This window comes from Rutilus rutilus (assembly GCF_951802725.1).
Source record: "Rutilus rutilus genome assembly, chromosome: 20".
NCBI classification, from domain to species: Eukaryota; Metazoa; Chordata; class Actinopteri; order Cypriniformes; family Leuciscidae; genus Rutilus; species Rutilus rutilus.
The window spans coordinates 4,895,271-4,918,645 of NC_140225.1; the positions used below are offsets into that span (position 1 = coordinate 4,895,271).

The 23,375-nt window shown below is 38.9% G+C and overlaps 1 protein-coding gene across 3 annotated transcripts; it reads left to right on the forward strand.

Annotated features, from left to right (window-relative positions):
* The first annotated feature begins 854 nt into the window (after window positions 1–854).
* Window positions 855–22,473, forward strand: zfand3 (zinc finger, AN1-type domain 3). Of its 3 annotated transcripts, none has more exons than XM_084391297.1 (6): window positions 855–1,215; window positions 11,339–11,379; window positions 11,467–11,646; window positions 12,063–12,128; window positions 16,815–16,982; window positions 21,011–22,473. In XM_084391297.1, exons 2-6 carry the CDS (start codon window positions 11,352–11,354, stop codon window positions 21,163–21,165), a joined length of 597 nt encoding a protein of 198 aa, XP_084247423.1. In that variant the 5' UTR covers window positions 855–1,215; window positions 11,339–11,351; the 3' UTR covers window positions 21,166–22,473. The 3 variants fall into 3 exon arrangements, with proteins under 3 accessions (XP_084247423.1, XP_084247422.1, XP_084247424.1); XM_084391296.1 differs by having other exon boundaries at window positions 855–1,194; XM_084391298.1 differs by lacking the exon at window positions 21,011–22,473 and adding an exon at window positions 17,794–18,078 and having other exon boundaries at window positions 855–1,194.
* Window positions 22,474–23,375: the final 902 nt, after the last annotated feature.

The following is a 23,375-nucleotide window of genomic DNA, read 5'->3' on the forward strand; positions in this document are numbered from 1 at the left end:
ATGTTCCTTGTTTGCAAGTTCTACTCGTCTATATTTGTATTTGGCTTTAATTTCTTTAACAATATAATGGTTTTAAGTAGCCTACTTATGTGAACAGAATCCATATTTATCCATCCATTCATCTATGATGGATCTTTAGATCTTTAAGTAGCCCTATTCATAAAGTATTCAAGTTCATTAAGCACATACAGTAACTCAAAAGCTTTAGACATTCAGGCATGCAACAACAGATTGATGCACTTTCCTTTTCTAGGTTTAGTTCATGATAAATCGTGTAAACAAAAATAGCTTTGAACCCTGAATATTTTCAACACACAAAGCAATTTTTGTTAACCATACTTAAATGCGAATATATAATATAATTTACTTTATGTATAAAATTCGATCACTGGAATCCCCCTTCCAAGGATACTCTAGTAGTCTATGGCCTCGAGCCAGTGTGTTGTCAATGCGTTATTCAATGTCATGTATTTGTAGTGTTATTTCATATTTCTAATGACTGTATAATATAACTATATAAATATGTGTTGTAGTCAAGGCCATCATGTGCAGCTCATCTTATACAGGGGTCTACAGCAGGTCTTGTACTTAAACAGCTTTAAAGCTCAAATCCCCTTTACAAACAAGGAATACAGCTTGGACCGTTCCACTTCCTTTTGGGGGAACGTTGTTTCGATAAAACGTTATTAACACGTGATATTAGTGATATACCGACAACCTTTAAACATCAGATTATGTATGTCACTTTTTAACAACAATATTTTGTGTAAATTTGTTGTTAACCGGAATCTGAGTGTTTAAATGTTTTTACCCATAATTAACAAAACCCTATTTAGGAGTTGGTATCTTCCACTCGCCAGCTGATCGGCCTCGACTCCCGGTGCGGTCCGTCGGACTGTACGCGGCCGTTAATTTCTTGAATTTTGTCTTAATTACTTCGAATTTATAGTAGCGGCTGCTCGTGTCTGTATCTTTCAGTTCTTACGCTGCATTTTCAGCTCGGGGATTTCGTTGTAAAGCGTTTTTGACCAAACGTCGAGACGAGGAATTCCCGCACAAGCACTAGGCCGCCATTGGAGCCCCGGTGTTTCCTGCAGAAACCTGCCGCCTTCACATCGCCGCCATGGGGGACACAGGAAGCGAGCGCAGCAAGCCGCCTAGTATTCCTCCCCGCTGCCCTTGTGGATTTTGGGGGTAAGATGATTCATTTTACACGTGAGTGTACCCGTGCGGCGAGTTTGATGTGGATTAAGGCGATAAATGTGAATGAAATGTGGAGTGTTTGTTGTTCATTGTTGTAGGCCGATGGATGGGGGTGGGGAACAACCACTCCTGTTTTTCACATCTACAGCTGCTGTTTCTCCTCAAATACACGCATAAAACATACACTTCCATCAAACACGTATTACATATAAACAGCAGGGCTAATCAAAAGCAGATTTGGCCGATCCAGTAGTTTTTTACGAGCCGTGTGAGCTGGACTGACAGATCACTTAGCCTACATCTTACTGTCCTCTATCACAATCATTGGCTGTGTTTGAAAAGCTTATCTGGACAACACATTTTGGCATTATATATTGTATAATGTCACTGTTGTATTTAAAAACCTGGTGAACATAGATGTTAACGTAGAATTTTTGGGGCATCAAAGGGGGACATCATTTTTTGTTCAATTTCAAAACGTACATAAGCCAGCACTATGATTACTAATTTGGCTGTATTCAGAACCTAGTGTGCTGCCTACCTAGAAAACAATTTTGGCCATTATAAGTGGCATACTTTTGTGGACTATTTCAGAACATAGTAAGCAGCCTGTACCTAGACAGCTTTTTAGGGCACCACAGGGGACATTGTGTTTGTGCTGTATTTCAAAACATTGTGTGTTGGCTTTCCTAGACCAGGGGTTTGCAATCTTTTAGATGCTATGGCCCCTTAAATGTGATGGCCCCTTAAATGTGATCATGGTTGTGTGAGGGACTCCCATCCTAAAATTGAATAGGCAGCTCTATATTTCATGTAAAAGGTCCCAATTTATACGGTGAAACTCACTAAAATAATACTGTACTGTTAGATGTAGTGCCGTTCATTTAAATACATTTTTGTATTTTAATCAATTTATTTATTTTAAACATTTAGTTAGTTAGTCAGATCTTATTTTTATCAAAACCCTTGTCCTAGACAATTTTTTCCTTTTTTTTTTTTCCTTCTTAAAACCTAGTTTGTTTTGTAGATGCTGGCATTGTAGGTGCTTACAACAGATTTTGGAATCATTGGGGACATAATTTGTGTGCTGGAGGCCTATATCAAAACCTAGTGAGTCGCCTACCTAGACAGCTGGTTAAACATTTGGTACACACCTCTGATGTCTTGAAATTCTGTCTAGGTAGACACCTCCCTAGGTATTAAGACACAGCAAGTGTCTTCATATAGCTGAATCAAAGGATAATGATAGATAGACTTTTGCTTGAGTGACACATAAATCAGGGCTCTTCTTCAAGCATGAGTCAGGCTCACAGGTGCAGTCATTTGACACTCCATGTTGTCTGTTCTCCAAACAAAAGCACCAGATCTGGGCAAGACCAAGAGAGACCTCTTGACGGGATTTTTCAATGATCTTTTATTTGTTAGCCATTAAACAAACAATTTAAAAAAAATTTTTTATAAATAAAATAAAGGTTGGATAAATAGTTGGATAATACGTAAAAATAAGAAGTGGTGGTTTGGATCAAATGCTGATGATACACCAGTAATTACATGTTTCATAGCTCGTGTACCAGTTGATTTAATCACCTAGAGCCCCTCTCACATTACTCGTTGACTAAGCTGTTATAAAAGACTCAATCTGCTGTTTTGTGTAAATTAGACTGTAAATCCAGGGCTTAATGCTAAGTGGTTTCAATTTGTACTTGCCTTGCCAAAGTTTTCACTGGCCCCACCCCAAAAAAGTGCTAAAGTAGTTATTATTCCATATAACCCTTGTTTTGTAATAAAAAATGTTATGACACCAAAATGTATAGCAGCAGGTAAATTAGGCTGCTGTCACTTTAAGATCTAATGCAATGATTCAATGTTCATGTATTTTCTTTCTCAGCTGTTTACGTTCAGATATGACATTACCGACTCGCCAAGACTGGCATTTTGGCGTTTTTTTTGTGTGTGTGTGTTTTTGACCATTCAACCGTGGACAGCCTCCTAATACTTCATAATAAAGCTTCCTGATTCTGGATAAATTAAGAATCATAATTTTGTTTTTAAAATAGAGGCCAGTCAATTCAATCAATTTGCATACAAAGAAACTTGAGTGAATGATTCAATGACTCAATTATAAAGACTTCACTTGTTTCATTACTGGATAAATCTGCATTTTTGAACAAATCTCTTGAATAAATGATTTTATGACAAATAAATTTTTTTATCAGTCAGTGATGTCGCCACCTACTGGTGTAAAGATGTAATTGATACAATCTTTATTTGAATTGTCAAGTTACTTTCGAAAGGTGATTTAAACAATTTTGATCACAGCTGTAGATATCGTTGTTTATCAACGAACTATGATATCTCAGTGCTTCTCTGATAATTTGAATTATTGTAATAGAAATAATGATACTGTGAGGTTGAGAAATGTTTGTGAAGCTGTTTCATATCTGACAATGGCTTTCTTTGGCTCAACGTCTGCAACAGTGCATTTTCTGCTGTGATCATACTTGCCAAAGGTTTAATAGACAGCCAAATCATTGTGTGGGTGTTTGCCTCAAGTAGGGCTGTCGTGACAACTGAAATACTGTAATACCGCACTATTGACAAGCCAACCGCGCCAACCTCAGAGTTCACTTTTTTTTTTTTTTTTTTCATGAGGCTATGGTCTTCTTGTTTTACCACTGTACATTGAATGTTAAATAAATTAATAATGAATACAAGAGTGCTACAAGTGTCATTTTCCCGCCAACTGTTTGTATCCGGTGTTTTGTTGCTTTTGAATAAGACTAAAACAATAGCATGCGCTCTCGTCCCAAAACCTAATATAACGTCGCCCGTTTGGGAACATTGCGGCTTTCAACCGAATGAAAAGGATGAGCCAGCAAAATTAGATATGCTAATATGCACAATTTGTGGCAAATGTTCCGTTACACACGGCAATACATCAAATTTAAGGTCTCATCTCGCTAACTGTCATCCAGCTACAAGCATCAAGTCGCGGAGCAACCTCAGAAAGGACAGCTGAGGCCGGTACCGCTGTTACGCAGTGTCTATTTGAGATGGTTCCATTCAACACGGTGGAGAAACCAAGACAATGCTTAAGAAAGTTGACAAGCAGTACAAGTTGCCGGGCAAAACCTACTTTTCAGAGACTGCTGTGCCGAAAATGTACAACACAGTAAAAAAAAAAGCGAGCTTATGAATGTCGACTACTTCTCTGCCACAACTGATATGTGGTCAGGTGTCAATATGACTCCTTATATGATTCTAACAGTTCATTATCTGAGCTTGGACTGGACTCTGAAATCACGTTGCCTCGAAACAGTGTTTATGAACCGGCTGCCTCATAAACACTTTTCAGATCCTAGATATAGGGGGATCATATCAATGACAAAGATACAAAATCCGGACTCCTCAAAGAGATTCTGGGAGTAGAGGACGAAGGGAGCGCTGCCTATACGTCAGTGGTTGGAGACGAAGGGCAAGCAAAGCAAAAAAATATAAAGTCGGAGACCTGCTGAAATCACGGACAACATCCGCGTCAGCATCCATACCTAAGAGAGCTCGAGCGGATAACAAGCTCACACTACCTACAGGAGGAGCCAGTGGACTCCAACGCAAATCCACTGTCCTGGTGACGCGATAGATGCTGTTTAGTCTTGTGTACGCAGCACACATCCGAAGCATGCGCTCAGAAAGCCGCCTCTTAGACTCACACAGCAAATAACAAATTGAGTTCTCTTTCACGTCTTCTTGCGTTTGAATATTTAAATTGGCGAGGCTTAAAAACACGTGCAAATGATAAACTTTTGTGACGGTGCAGCGCTGGCCCGATTGGGCAAGTGAGCGTTCCGTCAACTGTCCCGAGCTTCTTTTACGCTGGCTCCAGACGGTCGGGCGGTCTTTATTGTCGAGCCCTGTTCTGGAATGAAGTCAGGGTGTAATTTTAAAGTCTGTGTGAGTGTACATAGGTGTGTGTTGTGGTGGATAAACGTGGTGAATTATCTAAAAATTGGTCTTTTCATCATCATCATCATAATCACTCTAGTCATTTTCTCCTCTCTGCTTTTAATGTGTCATATTTGTGCAGCTGAAAGACTCATAAATAGATTGTAGCCGTGGTTTATTTTGGACTCTTTATTCAAGTGGCACATTTGCTGTCATTGCAAATCCACATTAGACATGAAACTGGGCATTAACAGAGCACATCATATCAGGCCTTTATAAGGCAATAAACTTCATTCAAAAATGTCGCAGACTCTTGAAGGCTGTGCATCCCACAGCTTTAAGCCACAGCCCATCTCTATTCAGATATTCTTGACTCTTTATTGTTGTATTGGTGCATAATATAACTGACAGTAAGTAAACTGAATTCTTGTGATTATTTAGTGTTAAACTGAAACTTTTTTTTGTCTGACTCTGTAGTTTGAAGGGATTAATGTGGACCAAATTATAGTTACTGATGGCTTGTAATGTCACTAAAGACAGTGGTCTCGCATGATTGTTTTCCATCAAAATCTGTTATACCTAGCATAAGTAGGGCTGCTCGATTATGGAAAAAAATCATAATCGGTATTGAAATCACGATTATGCAACATGATTATTTCACATGACTTTGGGAACGTGTTGCATTAATTAAAAAGACACCTTTCAACAAATCTTAAAAATCGAAATTTTAACATGTATTGTACTTTTTGACCTATTAAAATAAATAATATAACAGAGACAGCCACTACCATGTAACAAATAATGCATGTTAAATAATGCTCGTCGTCGGATTCCTTAAAGCCAAACTGTTCCCAGACAACGGAGTTGCCAAACGCTGCTGCGGCTGCCCTCCTTCTGCCATCTTTACTCGCGCTGAGTTTTTAAATTCCAGCGGATGATATGCACACGACTTGCTCCCTGACTGTATAGGCTGAGAGAGTTTATGGCTTCGGGAGGGGCGGATGTGCTCGTGTCATTCAGAACACAAGACAAAATAAGAGTGTTCTTGCAAAACAGAACATGGCAAATTAAACGTTTTTACTCAATTGTACTATTTTGGTGATCACTGGGAGCCGAAATCGAAATTAAATTAATTGCACAGCCCTACTTGTAAGCTAGTTATTTTGATTGGGCAGAACATAAATCCTAGTGAACCGATACTTGAGGAAAAGGTTTCGGCTAACCTGTTTCATGTGTGAAAGCAGTATCAAAACGTGAGTGGTTCTTCCCTCAACCTGCCTAACTGGTGTTGAATGACACAAGCAAACGCTGCTCTGTTTTGATAACCAGTCAAGACAAATTGTGCACACCTTCATCTTCACTAACATGTCAAGATTAGACCAACGGCTAGGAAGTGTCTGATGGAAAGTCATGCGAGTAAACTCGGCCTGTGTGTAGTGCAGTTGGTTGTCTGAAAATGTGGATAACTATTATACGGAGTACAAGCAAGGATAATAGTTAGAAAGTTATACGGGTGCCATGTTGATTTGGTAATGTTTTGTTTGTGATCTCAACTTCATCTTTTGCCTCAAATTCTAGTATCATTAGTATCCTCTAGTAAATTCTAGTCTATCAAGATGTAATTTTATGTCATAGTATAGTTATTTTGGCTGTAAATGCAATGAAAAAAAAAAGTGTATATTGGATAACTAGGCCTATGTGTTAATGCCTATTTTTTGGATAATCTAGTGAATTAAAAACTTAATATCGCTTGACTTTTGAGCTTTATGAATGCAAACCAAAAGATCAGATTATTCACAATAAATAAGTGGTTTAAAAGATATAGCAAAATTGCTACTAGCTGGCACATTTCTACTGTTGCACATTATTAACCGTCCTAATTGTATGATGTTTGCTCTGTTTCTAAAGACATTTCTCTGTTTGTGTAGATAGAGGGCGCTGCAGTTCAGAGGGGCTGAAGTGTGAAGGGCAGCTGTGGCATTTCATTTTTCATTCGATTTCCATACTTCCATCTGGCATCTTACATTTGAACACCTGTTAGCATGTCAGCCTTCTCATTTTCAAGCATGCATTATCTTTTGGGTGCTGGTGCGGGTTGGGAATGAGTGTGGATAGTGAGATCATCTGTTGTGTTTGGATTCGCCGTCCCCTGTGATTTCCACAGAATACTCTCATTATTGCCAATTAAAACCTTCACCATTTCAATGTTGCCTTTATTTTCTCTAAGGTCGGTGCAGTAATTTCAGACCATAGTGTAGGAAACCTTGAACAGCACCTACCTTTTAAAACATGCAACATTCCTGTTGCCTGCCAATCCGCTGTAGATGTTGACTTTACACACAGTGATTTGTTTATTTCTGTGTGTGTTTCAATTATTATTATTATTATTATAGGTAGGACTTCACATGTCGGTGATGAGCAGCTCTGTTTCTGACGTGTCCTGTTTGAGTGAAACAGAGCTTTTGCATAAATACAAATGGAATTGTAAGGCGGATAGATAAGAGACTCTCTTGTTTTCATTTGGGGTTTTAAGTTTCTAACCCCAAATATGAGCAATCCAATTCATGCTTGCCCTTGAAACACTATTTGTTGAATGTGATGAGAAAAGACTAGGTATGATGAAGTAGTACAAAGTCGAAAAAGCTAGTGATTTTAGTGAATCAGTCAAAATGACTCCAGAGTTTTTGATTTTGAATTGCTTTTTGTTTGCAGGAAATTGCATAATCTTTTAAAGATACACATTTGTTGCTTTTGAAACAGGTTTTATTTTAATTAAGTTAGATTTAGTTATTGGCAGGTAGGTTCATTATGTAAGGAAGTGCTGCATCAATCACATCTACAAATTAGATTCAGTGTTATTGTGGTTATTAGGAAAATGGCTTGATTAATGGTGTGATGCGATTTGTGTTCCTCAGGTTGTTGAATGTGTCGCACACACAGTGTCTGTACAGAAGGTGGGCTGAGGTGTGTGTGCGCTGGAGTCTTGATTGGGCTGTTGCCTCTTTTCATAAGCAGTAATTGCAGATGACATTTAACAGGAGATGTCAGATTAATCCAGGGAGAGGCCAGCTTGATTAGCTTGGAATCATGTGACCGAGGAAGACCATGCACACATACTCGCACACACCGTTGTATTCTCTGAAAATATGTAAAAGTTTATCTGCTGCACAGTGAAATGTTGTATATATTTTTTCCCACTATGGCTGCAACAAATGATTATTTTGATAATTGTTTCATCTAACGAATATTAGAACGATTAATCGACTAGTCGTCGAGTATTTCACAGATTAATCGACTAATAGTTGATTATTTTTCCAAATAATTGGTAAGATTTGATCGATTATTCAGCTTTTGTAAATAGTTACAATATTGAGTTAAACCTTTTCTAACTATAAATAAAACAAGGAAAAGCGCCTTCAGGTTTCAGGTTTTCTGTCATCCTCACAGAAAGTCATCAATAGACAAACTTTTACAATGACTGATGTGGTTTTTATTAGGGCCGTTTATTGACAGAAATTTCACAATTAGATTTCTGCTCATAAGCTTGCGATTCGATTCCAATATAGATTCAATTCGATTCAATATTGATTCATTTGGATATATATCAGGTTGAGTACATGTTAATTTTTCTCAGGGAAAAAAATCTCTCAACTACTAAACTCAACAGGGAATCCAGTCAGCTGGTACATTACTATAATATTAAAGGTTAAAATAAAACAACTGATTTGAATACAATTATTTGCAAATATTCTTATTTGTTCTTAGCGGAATAGATCTGCTATTCTGCAGCTGCTGTAATACTAACTGTTTGGAATTTTTATCATGGTTTATCAAACTGGTAACCGTTTCATCCCTAGTGCTGCACATGCAACTAGATAATTTTTTTCCATCAGTGTGATCCATTCAGGCTGATTTGCGGATCAATTATTATAGCATTGATCAGCCTGATCATTGATCGTGCTCAGGAGGCACAGTGTCCTGTGGATCAACAGGTTTAACTGTTTCAGCTTATCTCAATGACAACCGTCATACGTTATTCAGTCAGCACTGTCAGTAACACCTTTCCGACCTTTTTATTGCTCATGCACACGCAGCTACCCCATGCGGTGATGTGCTCTTCTACACTCAAATGTGCTCATCTTCTTAATATGCATTATTCCTACCCACAATGCCCTGCTCTCTCCGCATGCTTCCTTCCGCCTCCTTGATTGGCTGCTGATTATGATTGCGCTTGATTGTGCCGAAGAAGGTCTGTTGATGTTGTTTTCATTGCTAACCTCTGTCATCCTGAGAGGGAGTTTCGAGTCGCACGCAGGGAGTGCAATGGATGTTTGTTGTGTTTGTGTAAGTAAAGTGTTTGATATGTCACCGCCCCTCAGCCTGCAGGTAAAAGAACATTGAGGAACTCTCCACTGAAGAGGTGTCTGAGGCTATGTCCACACTAGTGCGTTTTCGTCCATACTGGCATGTCCATTGCATATTAGAAAAGATCTCTGTCCACATAGGGCTGGGCGATATGACGAAATATATCGTCTGGACGATAGAAAATGTCTATCGTTTTATATAAGGCTCTATCGTTTACGCCACGATAAGGCGTTTTACGGCAGAATTAACCTCACGGCATGCCCATGCACGCTGCAATACATAAACAAACATGGAGGAAGACGGTAGTAGACGCGGTTCAGACCAGGGTAAGTTAATTCTCAACTAGATGACCAGCCAACCCAACCCGTTAGTAGCTCCACAACAGTGCGCATCTGTGCATTCATTCATTCATTCATTCACACACACACACACAGACACAGACACACACACACAGACAGACACACACACACAGAGAGAAACGCGATTCATATTTAAACAGTCTTTTTGCGTGTAACGTTACAGACACTATTGCGATTAGAACAAAGCAAATATAGAACTGACCTATTCCTCAACCGGATCCGTTGCTCCTCGAAATGAAAACGAGGTGAACCTGAAAGTGAACATATCCAACTGATTGTGGGTGTTCACAGGTTTGCGTGGATCGCCTCAGATTATTTGCGTTTGAATAGCGCGCGATCTCCGTAATTAAGATCAAAGTCAACAGAATATTTTGAATCTCTTTTGCACTTATAAGAAAAAAAACCTATCGCGCCGGCGCGATTGTCGAACCCAGGGGGTTAAAAAATTGATTTTCGCCAAAAATCCTCTTTGGCTCCGCGGCTGCCATGGTAAACAACGTTAGCCTACCGGTGACTGAAGTCTCACGTCAAGAGCGAAGTGATTGACATGACCAGGCTACCGTAGCTATGGCTTGGATTCGTTAGCAAACATTGCCCCCCTGTGGTATTTGCATGTTACTATCACAAGCATAATGTTGTGGCCTTCCCAGAAAAACGTTGGTTCTAATAATTATTTACCTCCGCCAACAGCGAGACCGGCCAATGTTAGAGACCCGGCCGGTAATGGAATACAGGCCAATATTAGAGGATTTACGGTAGACTATTCATGAACTGAATTAACAGAAAAATTGCTATATCGTTATGTATATCGTTATCGGGATATCAAATGAGCTATATCGGGATATGAAATTTTGGCCATATCGCCCAGCCCTATGTCCACACTACACAACTGAAAACACATGTCACATGACCATTCATGCACACTGGGCATGCGCGTACAGGTGTAAACCGTTGCCGATCACTCTAATAATAGCTTACGTCTTGCGCATGTACATGTAGGCAGCTGCAGTATTAAAAAATACTTTTTGACTTCTTTTTAGTGAGTCAAATTAACTGAGACAGTCTCATTGATTCATTAGCGAATATTTCTGAATGACATTTAGGTCAGGCAGGAAATGCATTGAATAAAAGTGTGGTAACCTTTTTAATTTATATTTTTTTATTCATTATTTACTTGAATAATTTGGCACAAAACTATTTAATTTTAATTAAAAAAAAGAATTCAATGTTTAAAAAATAGGTTTACATGTAATTTAATTAATCTATTAATGGATATTTTTAGGTTTCAATAAATAATGTTTGATTTTGCTGTGGTATTGAAATCTGTATCAAGAATCCTGAAATTTCGCTAGTGTTGGATTCAACTACTTATACTTTGCTGTTGTGATGGTCATTTCACAATAGAGATGTGCTCTTCCTCTATACAGATATTTAAGAGAATTATCTCCTTTGTCCTTTTTTCTCTCCAGGTCCAGCAAAACCATGAACCTTTGCTCCAAATGTTTTGCTGGTAAGTTACTTATAGTACGTGGTCTATATAATCATTATGTCTAATATGTGTTTGAGAGACTCACATTCTCCCTGTTCTCTCCATCAGACATACAGAAGAAACAGCCAGACGAGGACTGCACTCCAGAGCCCGCCCCCAGCTCCAGCAATAGCCAATCAGCAGTCTTCTGCAATGAGACGAGCAGCAGCAGTAGCCAAACCCTGTCCTCCAAGCCAGCCAGCTCCGAGGAGCCCTCGACAGAAGCCACGCCTCTTCCTGCACAGGACGGTGAGGACACACTAATGTTTTCTGTCTTACCTGTAATAACTTAGATGATATTTCATCGCATCTAGTTTCGGATGGGCCTTAATCATTTTAATATTCCACAGCAGTCATGGAGAATGATAGACAGCTGAATATTGTGGATGAAAAAGATTAACGGACACGTTTATAATGTTTGTTTTGGGAATGTGAAATCTGAGTTGAAGACAACCAGAAAGTCTGAATCCTTAGAGATCTATACTAGTGGTTCTCAAATGGTGGGTTTGCAGCGAAGAACACTCCTAAACAGCAACGCCAAGGTCATGTGTTTGATCCCCAGGAAATGCATGAACCGATAAATGCAATGCAAGTCACTTCAGATAAATGTATCTGCCAAATGCATAAATCTAAATCTTATATCATTCTCTCTCTCTGTCTCCCAGAAGTCTCCAGTACAGACACAGCTCGCGGCACGCTATCCACTCCTACAAAACGACCCTGCGACTCAGGTACACCTCACCACTGCTCCTGTGTTTGTGTGTGTCTGGCAGCTTTTAATAGTCTAGCACATCACAACCACTTTGAAACTGAGCTGTAAATGTACAGCAGCGTACAAAAGTGGTTTGAAAGTCTCAAAGCAGCTGCTTGAAGGTAATCAGGTGTTACATATTCCACAAAACGTATCTTTATCTCTAATGTATTGTTGCAACATCTTTTTAGGAAACTTAATTTAAATATCCAATTATTATTTTTTGTGAATCGATGCAGAAATGTGGTGCATTAATGTATATTTTCTCCCACCCGTTACCTACCTTACACATTTATTTCCACCTCTCTATCCACAAAAAAGAATAGTTTCAAAGCTTTGAAAGCACAGGAAGCTTTGGTTTACACTGACTAACCAAGGTCAGAGAGAGCTAAATCAATGGAGTTCAAGCTTTGGTCAAGCCATACTTCTGTCTAGAGTACTTGCAAACTTTCTGCCGACTCTGAAGTCCCTCCTTAGGGGCTCCATGATATAACCGCTTCTTAGGGCTGGGCGGTATGGATGGTGAAATTGTAGCGACAATATAAAGTGCCAGTGGATAGAGATTTTGGTATAAAGTTTATATTGCAGTATGTATATCTATGCGAACTGCCTAAAGTTATTGATACGTTAGAGCAATAAAGAAACATGCATGAATGAGAAAATAAAGTGCGGGAAGTGTATAATATAAAAAATGTTTATTAACTGCAATAAGCCTTAAACAATGAACTCTGTACTCGCGCAGACTAACGCATAGAAATCTGCCTCTTTAAACAGCATGTGATCACAAAACAAAATTGTCAAAATGCCTGTCTTCTCATAAACAAAGTTGGTCTTAAGTGAATGTAAACAGTTGGAAATCGGATGTGTCAGTATATTAGATCCACGCGTTAGTTCTTAAAGTGACAGCAGCCTAATAAACCTGAGAAAGCCTAAAGAGAAAATCACTCACTGCTCTTGACTGAATAGCTTTGACTCTTAGCTTTAAAGGGGTCATATAATGCCATTTTTGTACAAGCTAATATGATTCTTTAGGGTCTAAATTAAAAGTTTGTAATATACTTTAATTAAAAATTCTCATTAGTATTGTAAGAAAACACTCATTTTACCTGGTCAAAAACAGCTCTGTTTTCAGCACGCCGTTTAAGTGCATGTGTCTTTAAATGATAATGAGCTTTGCTCACCCCGCCCCTCTGTTCTGTGCGTACACCGTTTGTTAATACAATAACGCGTTGTTCATTATAAACGTGGGATTATGAATTATATTGAGAACGTCGTACATAGAAAACATGGCGTAATGTACCCTGAGTGTAAACAGCCGCATTCATCGTGAAGCATGCAGCAAGCGATTTGCAAAGATTAATATAAAGGTTAATAAAACGTTACACTCACTTCTTCTTCTGGAGGTGCAGCAGGAACACGAATAGTTGGTACCGATCCTTTTTTCAGGAGCAGCTTCTTAGCAAAACCAGCTTTATACTGACCCTTGTTGTAAAGCAGTCTGGTGTGTGAAATGATTCGCGCAAACATGAAAGCATTGACGTTGATCGAGGGGAATATTCCCTTCGAAAACAAAACTCAGCCACTGCGTCTTCAGCGTTTCGGATTTAGGAACATCAAAATGACTGCTGTGTTCCTTCTTACACCCAAGAACAGAACACCACAATCGCTTAGACGCCATTCTGCTCATAGACAGTGCTCCAGCGTATCAACAATGACCGCGCCGGTCCGCGCTGACTATGATTGACAGCTCGCTCACAAGCGAGGGCGGGTCTGTGTTGAAACGCTGCTGTAAATCAACAATCATAGGAACGGCTTGATTTGAGAGAGGGGAAAACATATAAGAAGATAAAAAAAAAAACACTGGATGGATTTGTATCATTTTATGATGGTTGTGTACAGGCACTGCCAACACACATTTCAGTACAATCAACTTGTAAAAGTGTATCTACCATTATATGACCCCTTTAATATGAAATGAGTATATATTAAATTCATACAATGAAGACTGTGCCGTTTTATTTTATCTTATCTAATTATTCAATATCTGTATTTTTTTAACTTAAATCCTACTATTAAATATTTACTAGGGATGCACCGAATATTCGGCCACCGAAAATTTTCGGCCGAAAATGGCCCAAAAGAGCATTTTCGGTTTTCGGCCGAAAGACTTTTATCACCGAAACAATACGGCCGAAATGTTGTGATGACGCAAACAGCAGACACCACGACCTGCACGTGCTTGTCTGAAGCAACATTACATATCTGCGGTGTGGACGTATTTAAATATATCTAAGAGTGACCCACGGACAGCGATTTTCAAAACACAGACATCCCAAGTCTTCCGGAAGTTCCGGGAGTCTCCCGCGTATTGATACCGGCTCCCTAATGCCCGCAAATTAGTTTAAATCTCCCGGAATCGCGAGCGAGCATGAGCGCGCATACGTAGCGCGCGCGGCAGAGAGAGGGAGCGAGAGACCTTTGCGTGTGTGTGCAGAGCAGCCGTCATTTCTCAGAGGTGTACCTGAGCTGTTTATGGTTTTTGCAACTCACGTCCATGAGCATATAACTGCAGATATTATTAAGGGCTATGGCAGTATTGACCTAAATGCACTTTGTTTTTATGAGAGAACATTTCATTTTTAAACCTTTCTCCAGGCCAGTAGGCTTTTACATTATTATTTAATGTACACATGAGTGGGGTCAAGTTAAACATTTAATTTTATACTTTGCAAATGCTAAATAAATATTTGCATAAAATTTTAATGGATTTATTCTTTGAAACTTTAATATTAATTTATGCAATTGCAATGCCTTGATTTTAGTAAACTTAGTACACAGTCATAGCCATAAATGCAATGGTACTAACAATAATTGGCATAATTTCTTTCGGTGTTTCGGTTTTCGGTTTTCGGCCTTGGTTTCCTCTTTTTCGGTTTTCGGTTTCGGCCAAGAATTTTCATTTCGGTGCATCCCTAATATTTACTGTACCTCAAACGGTTTAATAATGCACTGTTTTTCATGTATCTTACTGTATGTATATATTTCTTAAATGTGTCCTGTTGTTTCTTATATTTAATTCTAATTATGAATAATAACTATACATGTACCTATGTAACTATATGTTTTTGTGAAATATAATGACTTTAAATTACTTGTGAAATACAGGTTCTCATAGGTCACTGTGTGGCAACACCTGTCTAGCATTCAGAATACCATAGTAACAACCTAGCAAGGCCTACATTCCTTTAACCTCAAATCTTTCTTCAGACTGCCCAAATATTCAAACTACATGCACACTGAATGTAGTTTAATACTTGGGCAGTTTAAAGTAGGGTTGGTCCGAATACCATTTTTTGAGCTTCGAAGCTTCGGTAGTAATGAACATCAAATTTTCGAAGCTTCGGAGAGAGGGGGCTGAACATATTCTTCTCTCTAATAAAGGCAGTTTATTCTCTATGTGTCTGTCCGTTTGCATTTTGATTATTTCGAGGACCGTTAATCCAGTCGACTTCACAAGGGAGTGCAGTGTCGCATTTGGTGCAATATAGATAGACACGCGAGACGCGACACATTCAGAATTAATAAACTTTTAATAAACTACAGAACAGCGCGAGCGGGAAGCGCCGCGCCTCACGCGGGCAGGGCTTATATGCTCTGAGAACGGACACTGCACTAGTGATATTAAACATCTTCCCCATGAACAACACAAAGTAAATACACTCGCACGTAACACACACGCACAGGTCTGTTCACTTTTTTGTTAATATTTTTCTGACTAACAAATTACTTACACAGTAAAGGGTAGATTTAAATAAAGAAAAACGAAATTTAAATAAAGAAAAACTAAATTTAAATAAAGAAAAAACAAAATTTAAATAACTTTTTTTTTTATTATTAAAGAAAAACTAAATTAAGTTAAATTAAAAATGAGATTAATTTAGATTGATAATAACGGGTAAAAAGCTTAATACATTTTGTTTCTATTATTCTATTTTCCACAATGTCAAAGCAACGCAGCTTAACCCAAAATACAAGCTCAGGCATGCACTTCTGTCCACACACACTCCGCTGTTCTGCGCTCTAGCCAGAGAATACTCCATTTGCAGGAACACTTTAGTAGGCCAAGAAGAAGCAAATATATTTATTAAGTTTAACGAGGTTGGGTTCCTTCAACTGTCCATCCTATTAAAAATGGCTAGGCTATGTAAGATAATTGTAAAAAAAAAAAAGTAGTATTGTATTTCATCAGATTTTATAGTGTTGAACATATTTAAGCGCAAATGATAACTGTTTCAAGGGGGATGCCAGGTGTGCAAAAAAAAAACGTATATTCGAATGTCAAATTTTCTAATCGAATACCAACCTACCGAATGAATATTCGGGTCCAGCCCTAGTTGGAAGAGAGATTTGAGGTTTAAAGGATGTCGCCCTTGCTAGGTTGTTACTATGGTGTTCTGAATGGTTTAACCTTCAATCCATCATAAACCATGCCAACTACCTTTCCCCCCCCCGTTTAATAATGAGATGCATGGTAAGTCGAACACTTGCTTCCCAACTGAAGCTCTTTGTGCTCTCCAGTGTGTTATATAGTGCAGTTCAACTCGCACCAGGTAGTTCTGCAGTAGTGATGCAGTTGCAGTTTAAAAGTTCTTGTTTGTGTGTTCAGCCTCAGGTTCAGAGAGCGAGTCGTCCCCGGAGAAGCGTGTTCGTGTGGGAGAGGCCTCATGTTCTGAAGATTCTCCACGAGTTCCCAAGCAGAAGAACCGTCGGCGGTGCCATCGCTGCCAAACCAAACTGGAGCTCGTACAACAGGAGCTGGGGTCCTGTCGCTGTGGTTAGTACGGCCGCCATATCATCTGCGAGGCGATGTGACAAAACTATAACGCTTCCTGACTCGCATGCGTCAAGTCTCGACAGCTTTGTTGATGATAACGAAAGTTTTCTAGTTTTGTCACATCGCTTCACTTGTTCTGACGGCGTATATGATGGGTTTTCCAATTCTGTGTGAGCCTGTTCATTCCTCACCTGACTGTTTGCAATTTCAGCGAGAACTTTTAGATCCCTACAGAACTAAAGTATGTTTAACCCCCCTCGGCCATTTAAATTTCAGATGCTAACTGTAGGTAAGGAAATAAAGTGAGCGTTTAAACATAATTGCGCAGCTAACATCAGTCCTCCTGGCTGTGCTAGTTATTTTTTTGTCTTGTTTTGTTAAACTGAAGGTGGTATTGTAAGTCATCAGTCTAATGACAATTCCCACTGCTCTGCTAATACACTTATGGATCTGACTGTTCCCGTGACAGCTCGCATCTGAGTCATTATCCCGCCGGGATAATGTTTGTCTCAGGCAGGACTCCTGCAGTTGAAAAACTATGCTGCATTTTCTTCCTAGGGTTCGGAAACCTGCTTGGATGCTTTTTAAAATGTACAGTAACGTAAAAGCGAGTAATCCCAGTCGATTTAAGTGTTTAAGTCCTGTGTTCGATTCAGACTGATTTGCTAATCTACTCCAATGATTCATTAAAATGAACCGCTTCATTTTGAGCGAATCTTTCATGAATCGGGCAGCACATTATGCTGTGGGTTTATGGTTGCATGCAGTCAGTGAGAACAACCCTGTTTTTCTTTTTCGTCAAACAATTCAGAAGCTGACAACTCATCTAGAATATATATTCAGCGGCGTCGCCCCTGAATAGCGCTACATGATGCACTGGTGTGTGTAGTGCCGTGCAGCTCTTCTGTGGCTGTCGTAATTGAAACATTGTAAGCTTTTAATCATCTCTGACTCATTAAAAACACCATGTGTATTAATGAATATATTAAACTCCTTAACGAGACTCTCTTCTTAATGAGGCTCTGAAGACGGAATGGATCCTCTGTGTGCAGAGCTGGCTTTTATTTACTTGGAAATGATCTCAGATCACACTCTCTAAGAAGTCAAACTACGTTTGGTCTATGCATAGTTAGTGGTGTTTGCTAGTGTAGATATCGCTCAGCTTGGTCCTATCGATTATGGATTTGAACTCTGCATGTGTGCTACGGTCATGAATGATAACTCAAATTATGCGGCAGAACACCTTAGCAAACACACAGCAACACCTTGGTGTCCACTAACCAAAGGATTTTATTTTACCTTTTTGTTTTGCACTATTCATTTTAGATTTCATATTATTATTATTATTATCATTATTTTATATGATTATAATTTTTTGTTGTTATTTTCTCTGATTTAGCTACTAAGTCATTTCACTCGGCGGCCATCTTTGAAACTGCTCTCGGGCAGCGTCAGTATTTCAGTCATGCAAGTACAGCTCCTTTCTATTTGAATGGGGAAACATCAAATTCTCCAAAGCTGTTCACCAAGCTTACGATTAAATTTCATATTTTAAATCACCTCTGAAATCTGACAACAATTATCTCAAAAATGTTGTTTTTAAATGCTCAAATCATGACATAAAACTGCATTTTTCAGGCTGGACCAGCCAATGCGCATGTGCAGTCATGAAATGCGCATCTCAGAACACTGACTGCAGTGACGCAATCACTTTACCAATCGACGATTGGCTCTTTTATTTAGAAGGCGGGACGTATTCCGCCGTGTTGCACTTTCTCCCATTCTTAGTAATATGAGTGCATATTTGTATATGTCTTTCTATATTTGAAGTCTTTGGCTAAGCTGCAAGCAAATATGAATGCACCCCATTTGTTATGCCCCCCAAAAAACGAATTAAAAGTTGCAATTAAATTTTTACTTCAGCATTATGGCGATGAATTTTGCACAAGCAAGCACTACTAAAATCTAGTTACTTTGAAATGGTCCGATATCACAATTTTACGCTCCCTAGGAAGTCAATCTACGATTGTCTTGTTTATAAAAAAGTGGTGTTTACTAGCGTAGCTATTTCTATTTGTTTGGTGTTAGGCATTTTAACTTTGCACATTTGTGCTATAATCATAAACGATACTTCTTTTTGTGCTAGATAACACTCTAGTAACCACATGGTACACACATTTTCTTTATTTTCTTTTGTTTTATTATACTTTCTTTTTATTGATTTTATTATTTGTTTGTTTGCACTATTAAAGGGATGGTTGATTTATGATTTCACTTTTTTTTTTACTTTAGTTAGTGTGTAATGTTGCTGTTTGAGCATAAACAACATCTGCAAAGTTACAATGCTCAAAGTTCAAAGCTAAGGGAGATATTTGCTTTTAAAGAAATCACTTTTTAAGGACTACAACAAACGCCTGGCAGGGACTACTCCACATTCCTCCCGGGTTAGTGACATCACCAACCCTAAAATTTACATAAACCCGCCCCCGGAACACGATTTATAGATTATTAAGACAGAATATGCTAATCAATGACTAGAAGATAACTACACATAAGCTACATAAATTCATCAACTAACCATTCAGAAACGTCCTGTTGCTTCTACATGTTGTCACTTCTTCTTGAGTCTCGTCTCCATCATTGTCTGAATCCGGTTTGAACATAAAAGGCTAAAAGTTTTAGAAATTTTCAGGGCATGTCTGTGTGAGTGCAAGCTGTTGAAGCTCCGCCCTCTGTGCTGGGAGCAGCAGCTCATTTGCATTTAAAGGAACGGACACAAAACGGTGCGTTTTTGCTCACCCTCAAAAATTGACTATTTTAACATGCTATATAAAAATATCTGTGGGGTATTTTGAGCTAAAACTTCACATACACACTCTGGGGACATCAAAGACTTATTTTACATCATCTTAAAAGGGCATTATACCACCCCTTTAAATATTTTTTTCAATTTTAGCTAATCATATTATTCAGCTTTTAACACATCAATAAACCAGATTGAAACTGCAATTGAATTTGGAGAGAAATTGTAAAAAACAATCCCATAAAATTGCATTGAAGAAGAAACCTGAGCGCAAGCTTTAGGATAGGGTAAGTTGACACTGCAGAAAATGTTGCTCTCTTTCTTATCCTAATCTGCATCCTCCTTATTGCCTGCGCACAAATTCACTGTCTTCCGCGCCACATCCCCTTATAAAAGAACACTTAAATGTTGACTTCAGTAACCCCTGGGTTTACTTCCGTATGACAGTGTGCTGCGCTCCGTCTTTATATCGTTCTTTTGTACATAGTCAATTCAGGCCTGCTACCAGTTCATAATCAAATCTAATATTGGCCACATTTAACATCATGTGAACAGCCTAAAAAAGAAATCAGTTCTGAGCAATAAATCTGAATTGAGCGTGAACTTTGGCTTTATTTGACTTTATTTTATTATTATTTTACTTTCATTTTGCATTTGTTTGTTTGCACTATTTATTCAATTTTTTATTATTTTATTTCATATTATTTACCTTTTAGCACAGCTGAGCTTCAATCAAATCTCAATGCACAATTTTTGTCATGCCAATTAAACAGTAAATTGAAAACTCCAACAACAAAAAAGTCCCATAGAATTGCATTGAAGGACAGACCAGCAATATCAAGCTTTAGGATCTCGTAGAGACTTGTCCGTTGGCTTTTTTTTAATCTTTTTTTTTTACTTGTTGTTCTAGTTAGTAACAACCCCCAGCGACACTCCTCATGCCAGTGATTTATTGCATGGGCAAGCACCACTAAAATCTTTTATTTAGAAATGATCTGAGATCAATATAATCTCTCGCAGAAACTTCAGCAGGCTAACAGTGACGTAAATAGTGACTTTTTAGAGTCATTTGTGATGTGTGTGGCAAGATGTACTCAAGCATGCTGTTAAAATCTGTCAAATTAGTGTTACGTGCTGTTAAACGCTTTTTAAAACCAACCTTGAGCAGGTTATGCAACACTTCATCTCATTGTGAGCACTCTCTCTCTGTCTCTCTCGTTCTCAGGTTATGTGTTCTGCATGTTGCACCGGTTGCCGGAGCAACATGACTGTATGTTTGACCATCTGGGCCGCGGCCGAGAGGAAGCTGTGCTGAAGATGGTTAAACTGGACCGCAAGGTGGGCCGAACCTGCCAGCGCATCGGAGAGGAGTGCTCTTGAACGCACACACTCGCACACACACACGCACGCACCCACCCACACACACACACACACACACGCGCATCCACCGATCACTCACCTGTTAGTGGCATCTTTTTTCCTCCAACACATCTCAGAGGACCCCTCACCCCTGCTTGACCTCTGACCTCTGACCCCTCAGTAGCCTTGTGCTCATCACACACAGGCGACCCGCACAGCCTTAACGTTCTGTTTTCAGTCCCCTTCCACACCCAGTGCATATGCAGGTCAGTAGGTCAGACCAATCTGGGCTCCCAAGCGGCCTGTACTTTGGAGAACTGCTCTTGTCTCAGAGGCTGCGATCGACTCCAGGGGAAACGCATCGATCGATCGAGACCTCTGGGAACTTCTTCTCCATCACACGGACAGACGCTGACCGAGGGAACGGGGGGTGACCTGGATCACACGAGTCACTCCGTCCCGGGAAAAAAAGCCCGGCTCTGCCGCGACTCGAGTTGATTCTCTCGGCCGATCCGCGTCAGAGCCGTGCCCGTTTTACTCGCGTACACTCACACTCACATATGCACTTACACCGTTCGGTGCAATCAAAACGGTACCCTTCGGTTTGGGTTCAGTTGGGAAAGAGCCGCCCACAGCTCATCTGAGAACTGTAGTTCGTTCAGGTCTGAATAAACACACTCTGTAACCTCGTACAACTCCCATCAGCCCTTGCATCATACACTCTGCCTCTTTAAAAGCAGCTGAAGATCTCGGTGGCTTTTTTTTTTTCTTTCTTTTTTTTTTTTGCCCTTGTTTCTCGCTTTCTCTCTCTCTCTTTCCTCCATCATTCTCACTAGTTTCCTGTTCTTTCTCCTGCCTGCTCATGCTAACCTTTCTTTCTGTATTCTCTTGATTCTTTCTCTCTCTTTTGCTTTCTTTCCTTCCCTCCCATACATGGCATTATGGAGGGATGTGTTCAACTCTGGTGGGAACGAGGAAGGCGGAGTCTCAATTTACCGGCGCTTTTGTTTTATTTGAATTTTTTTTTTTTTATTATTATTACTTTGACTGGTTTTCTGTTGATGTCGACATGGACAACTGAAGATAAGAGATGAATATTGTGTATCTTAAGAAAAAATCCTTATTTAACCTCCTTTGTGTTTCTGGTTAACTCTCACTCTAAGCATAGAGCTGCATTACTTTGCCCTTTTTAGGTTAACATTTAAAAAAAGCATACAAAAAGCGAAGATATGGATAAGATAAAATTCTGTAGCCTTTCTTTTGTTTTCTTGTTTTCCTTTTTTTTCCCTTTCCTCTTTTGCTGAAAAAGAATAAAACTGGATTAGAGGATGTGTGGCATGCTTTTCTTTTTTTACTATATCAAGAGTGATTTTCATTTAAATACAGAGTTTGTGCAAAAACACGTTGACTTAAACAGCTGAACAGTGAAATATACAAAGAACAATTCATAAATATAGTAATATACTACCATTCAAAAGTTTGGGATCAATAAGATTTGTATGATTTTATAAAGATTAAGTGTTATTCTCATCAAGTTTGCATTTATTTGTTACAGTAAAAACGGTAATATTGTGAAACATTCGTTTAAAATAACCGTTTTCTATTGTAATATATTTTAAAATGTAATTTATTCCTTTAATCAAACTGAATTTTCAGCATCAAGTGTCACATGATTCTTCAGAAATCATTCTAATATGCTGATTTGCTGCATTTCTCGTTATCAATGTTGAAAACAGTAGTGCTGCTTCATATTTTAGTGGTAACATTGTACATTTTGTTACTGTCACTTTTGAGCAATCTAATGTGTATTAATATCTTTAATATCTTATACTGACCCCACACTTTTGAACATGGCCACTGGGCAAACCAACTTCCTTCAATAAAGATGTTAGCCATATTAAATAAGTTAAGTTGTATGTGTGCAGTACTGAAGACATGCTATGTGCAAGCGATACTAAAACATGAAATAACAGAGTTTGGTCATGCGGGTCCAGAGAAGGAAACAGAGCTTAAACTGGAGCAAAGCCGACATTGATTCTCATATTTTTAATGTGGTTAAAAAGAAAAATTGTCAACCAGCATAATAAGCCAAATGTGAATTCCTTAGACAAATGGGTTAGCTGTAAAAGCTGGAAGCACGACCACAGGACCGACAGAAATTAGCAGGCTAGAGGAATGGCTTCATGAATTCCCCTGGATGGAATGAACACCTGTGACCCAGTTTCAACAAA

Coding starts and splice junctions, on each gene's coding strand:
- zfand3 (XM_084391296.1), top strand. CDS start 1,124: ATGGGGGACACAGGAAGCGAGCGCAGCAAGCCGCCTAGTATTCCTCCC. Junction 1,195..11,338: donor TGCCCTTGTGGATTTTGGGG/GTAAGATGATTC, acceptor TTTTCTCTCCAG/GTCCAGCAAAACCATGAACC. Junction 16,983..21,010: donor GCTGGGGTCCTGTCGCTGTG/GTTAGTACGGCC, acceptor TCTCGTTCTCAG/GTTATGTGTTCTGCATGTTG.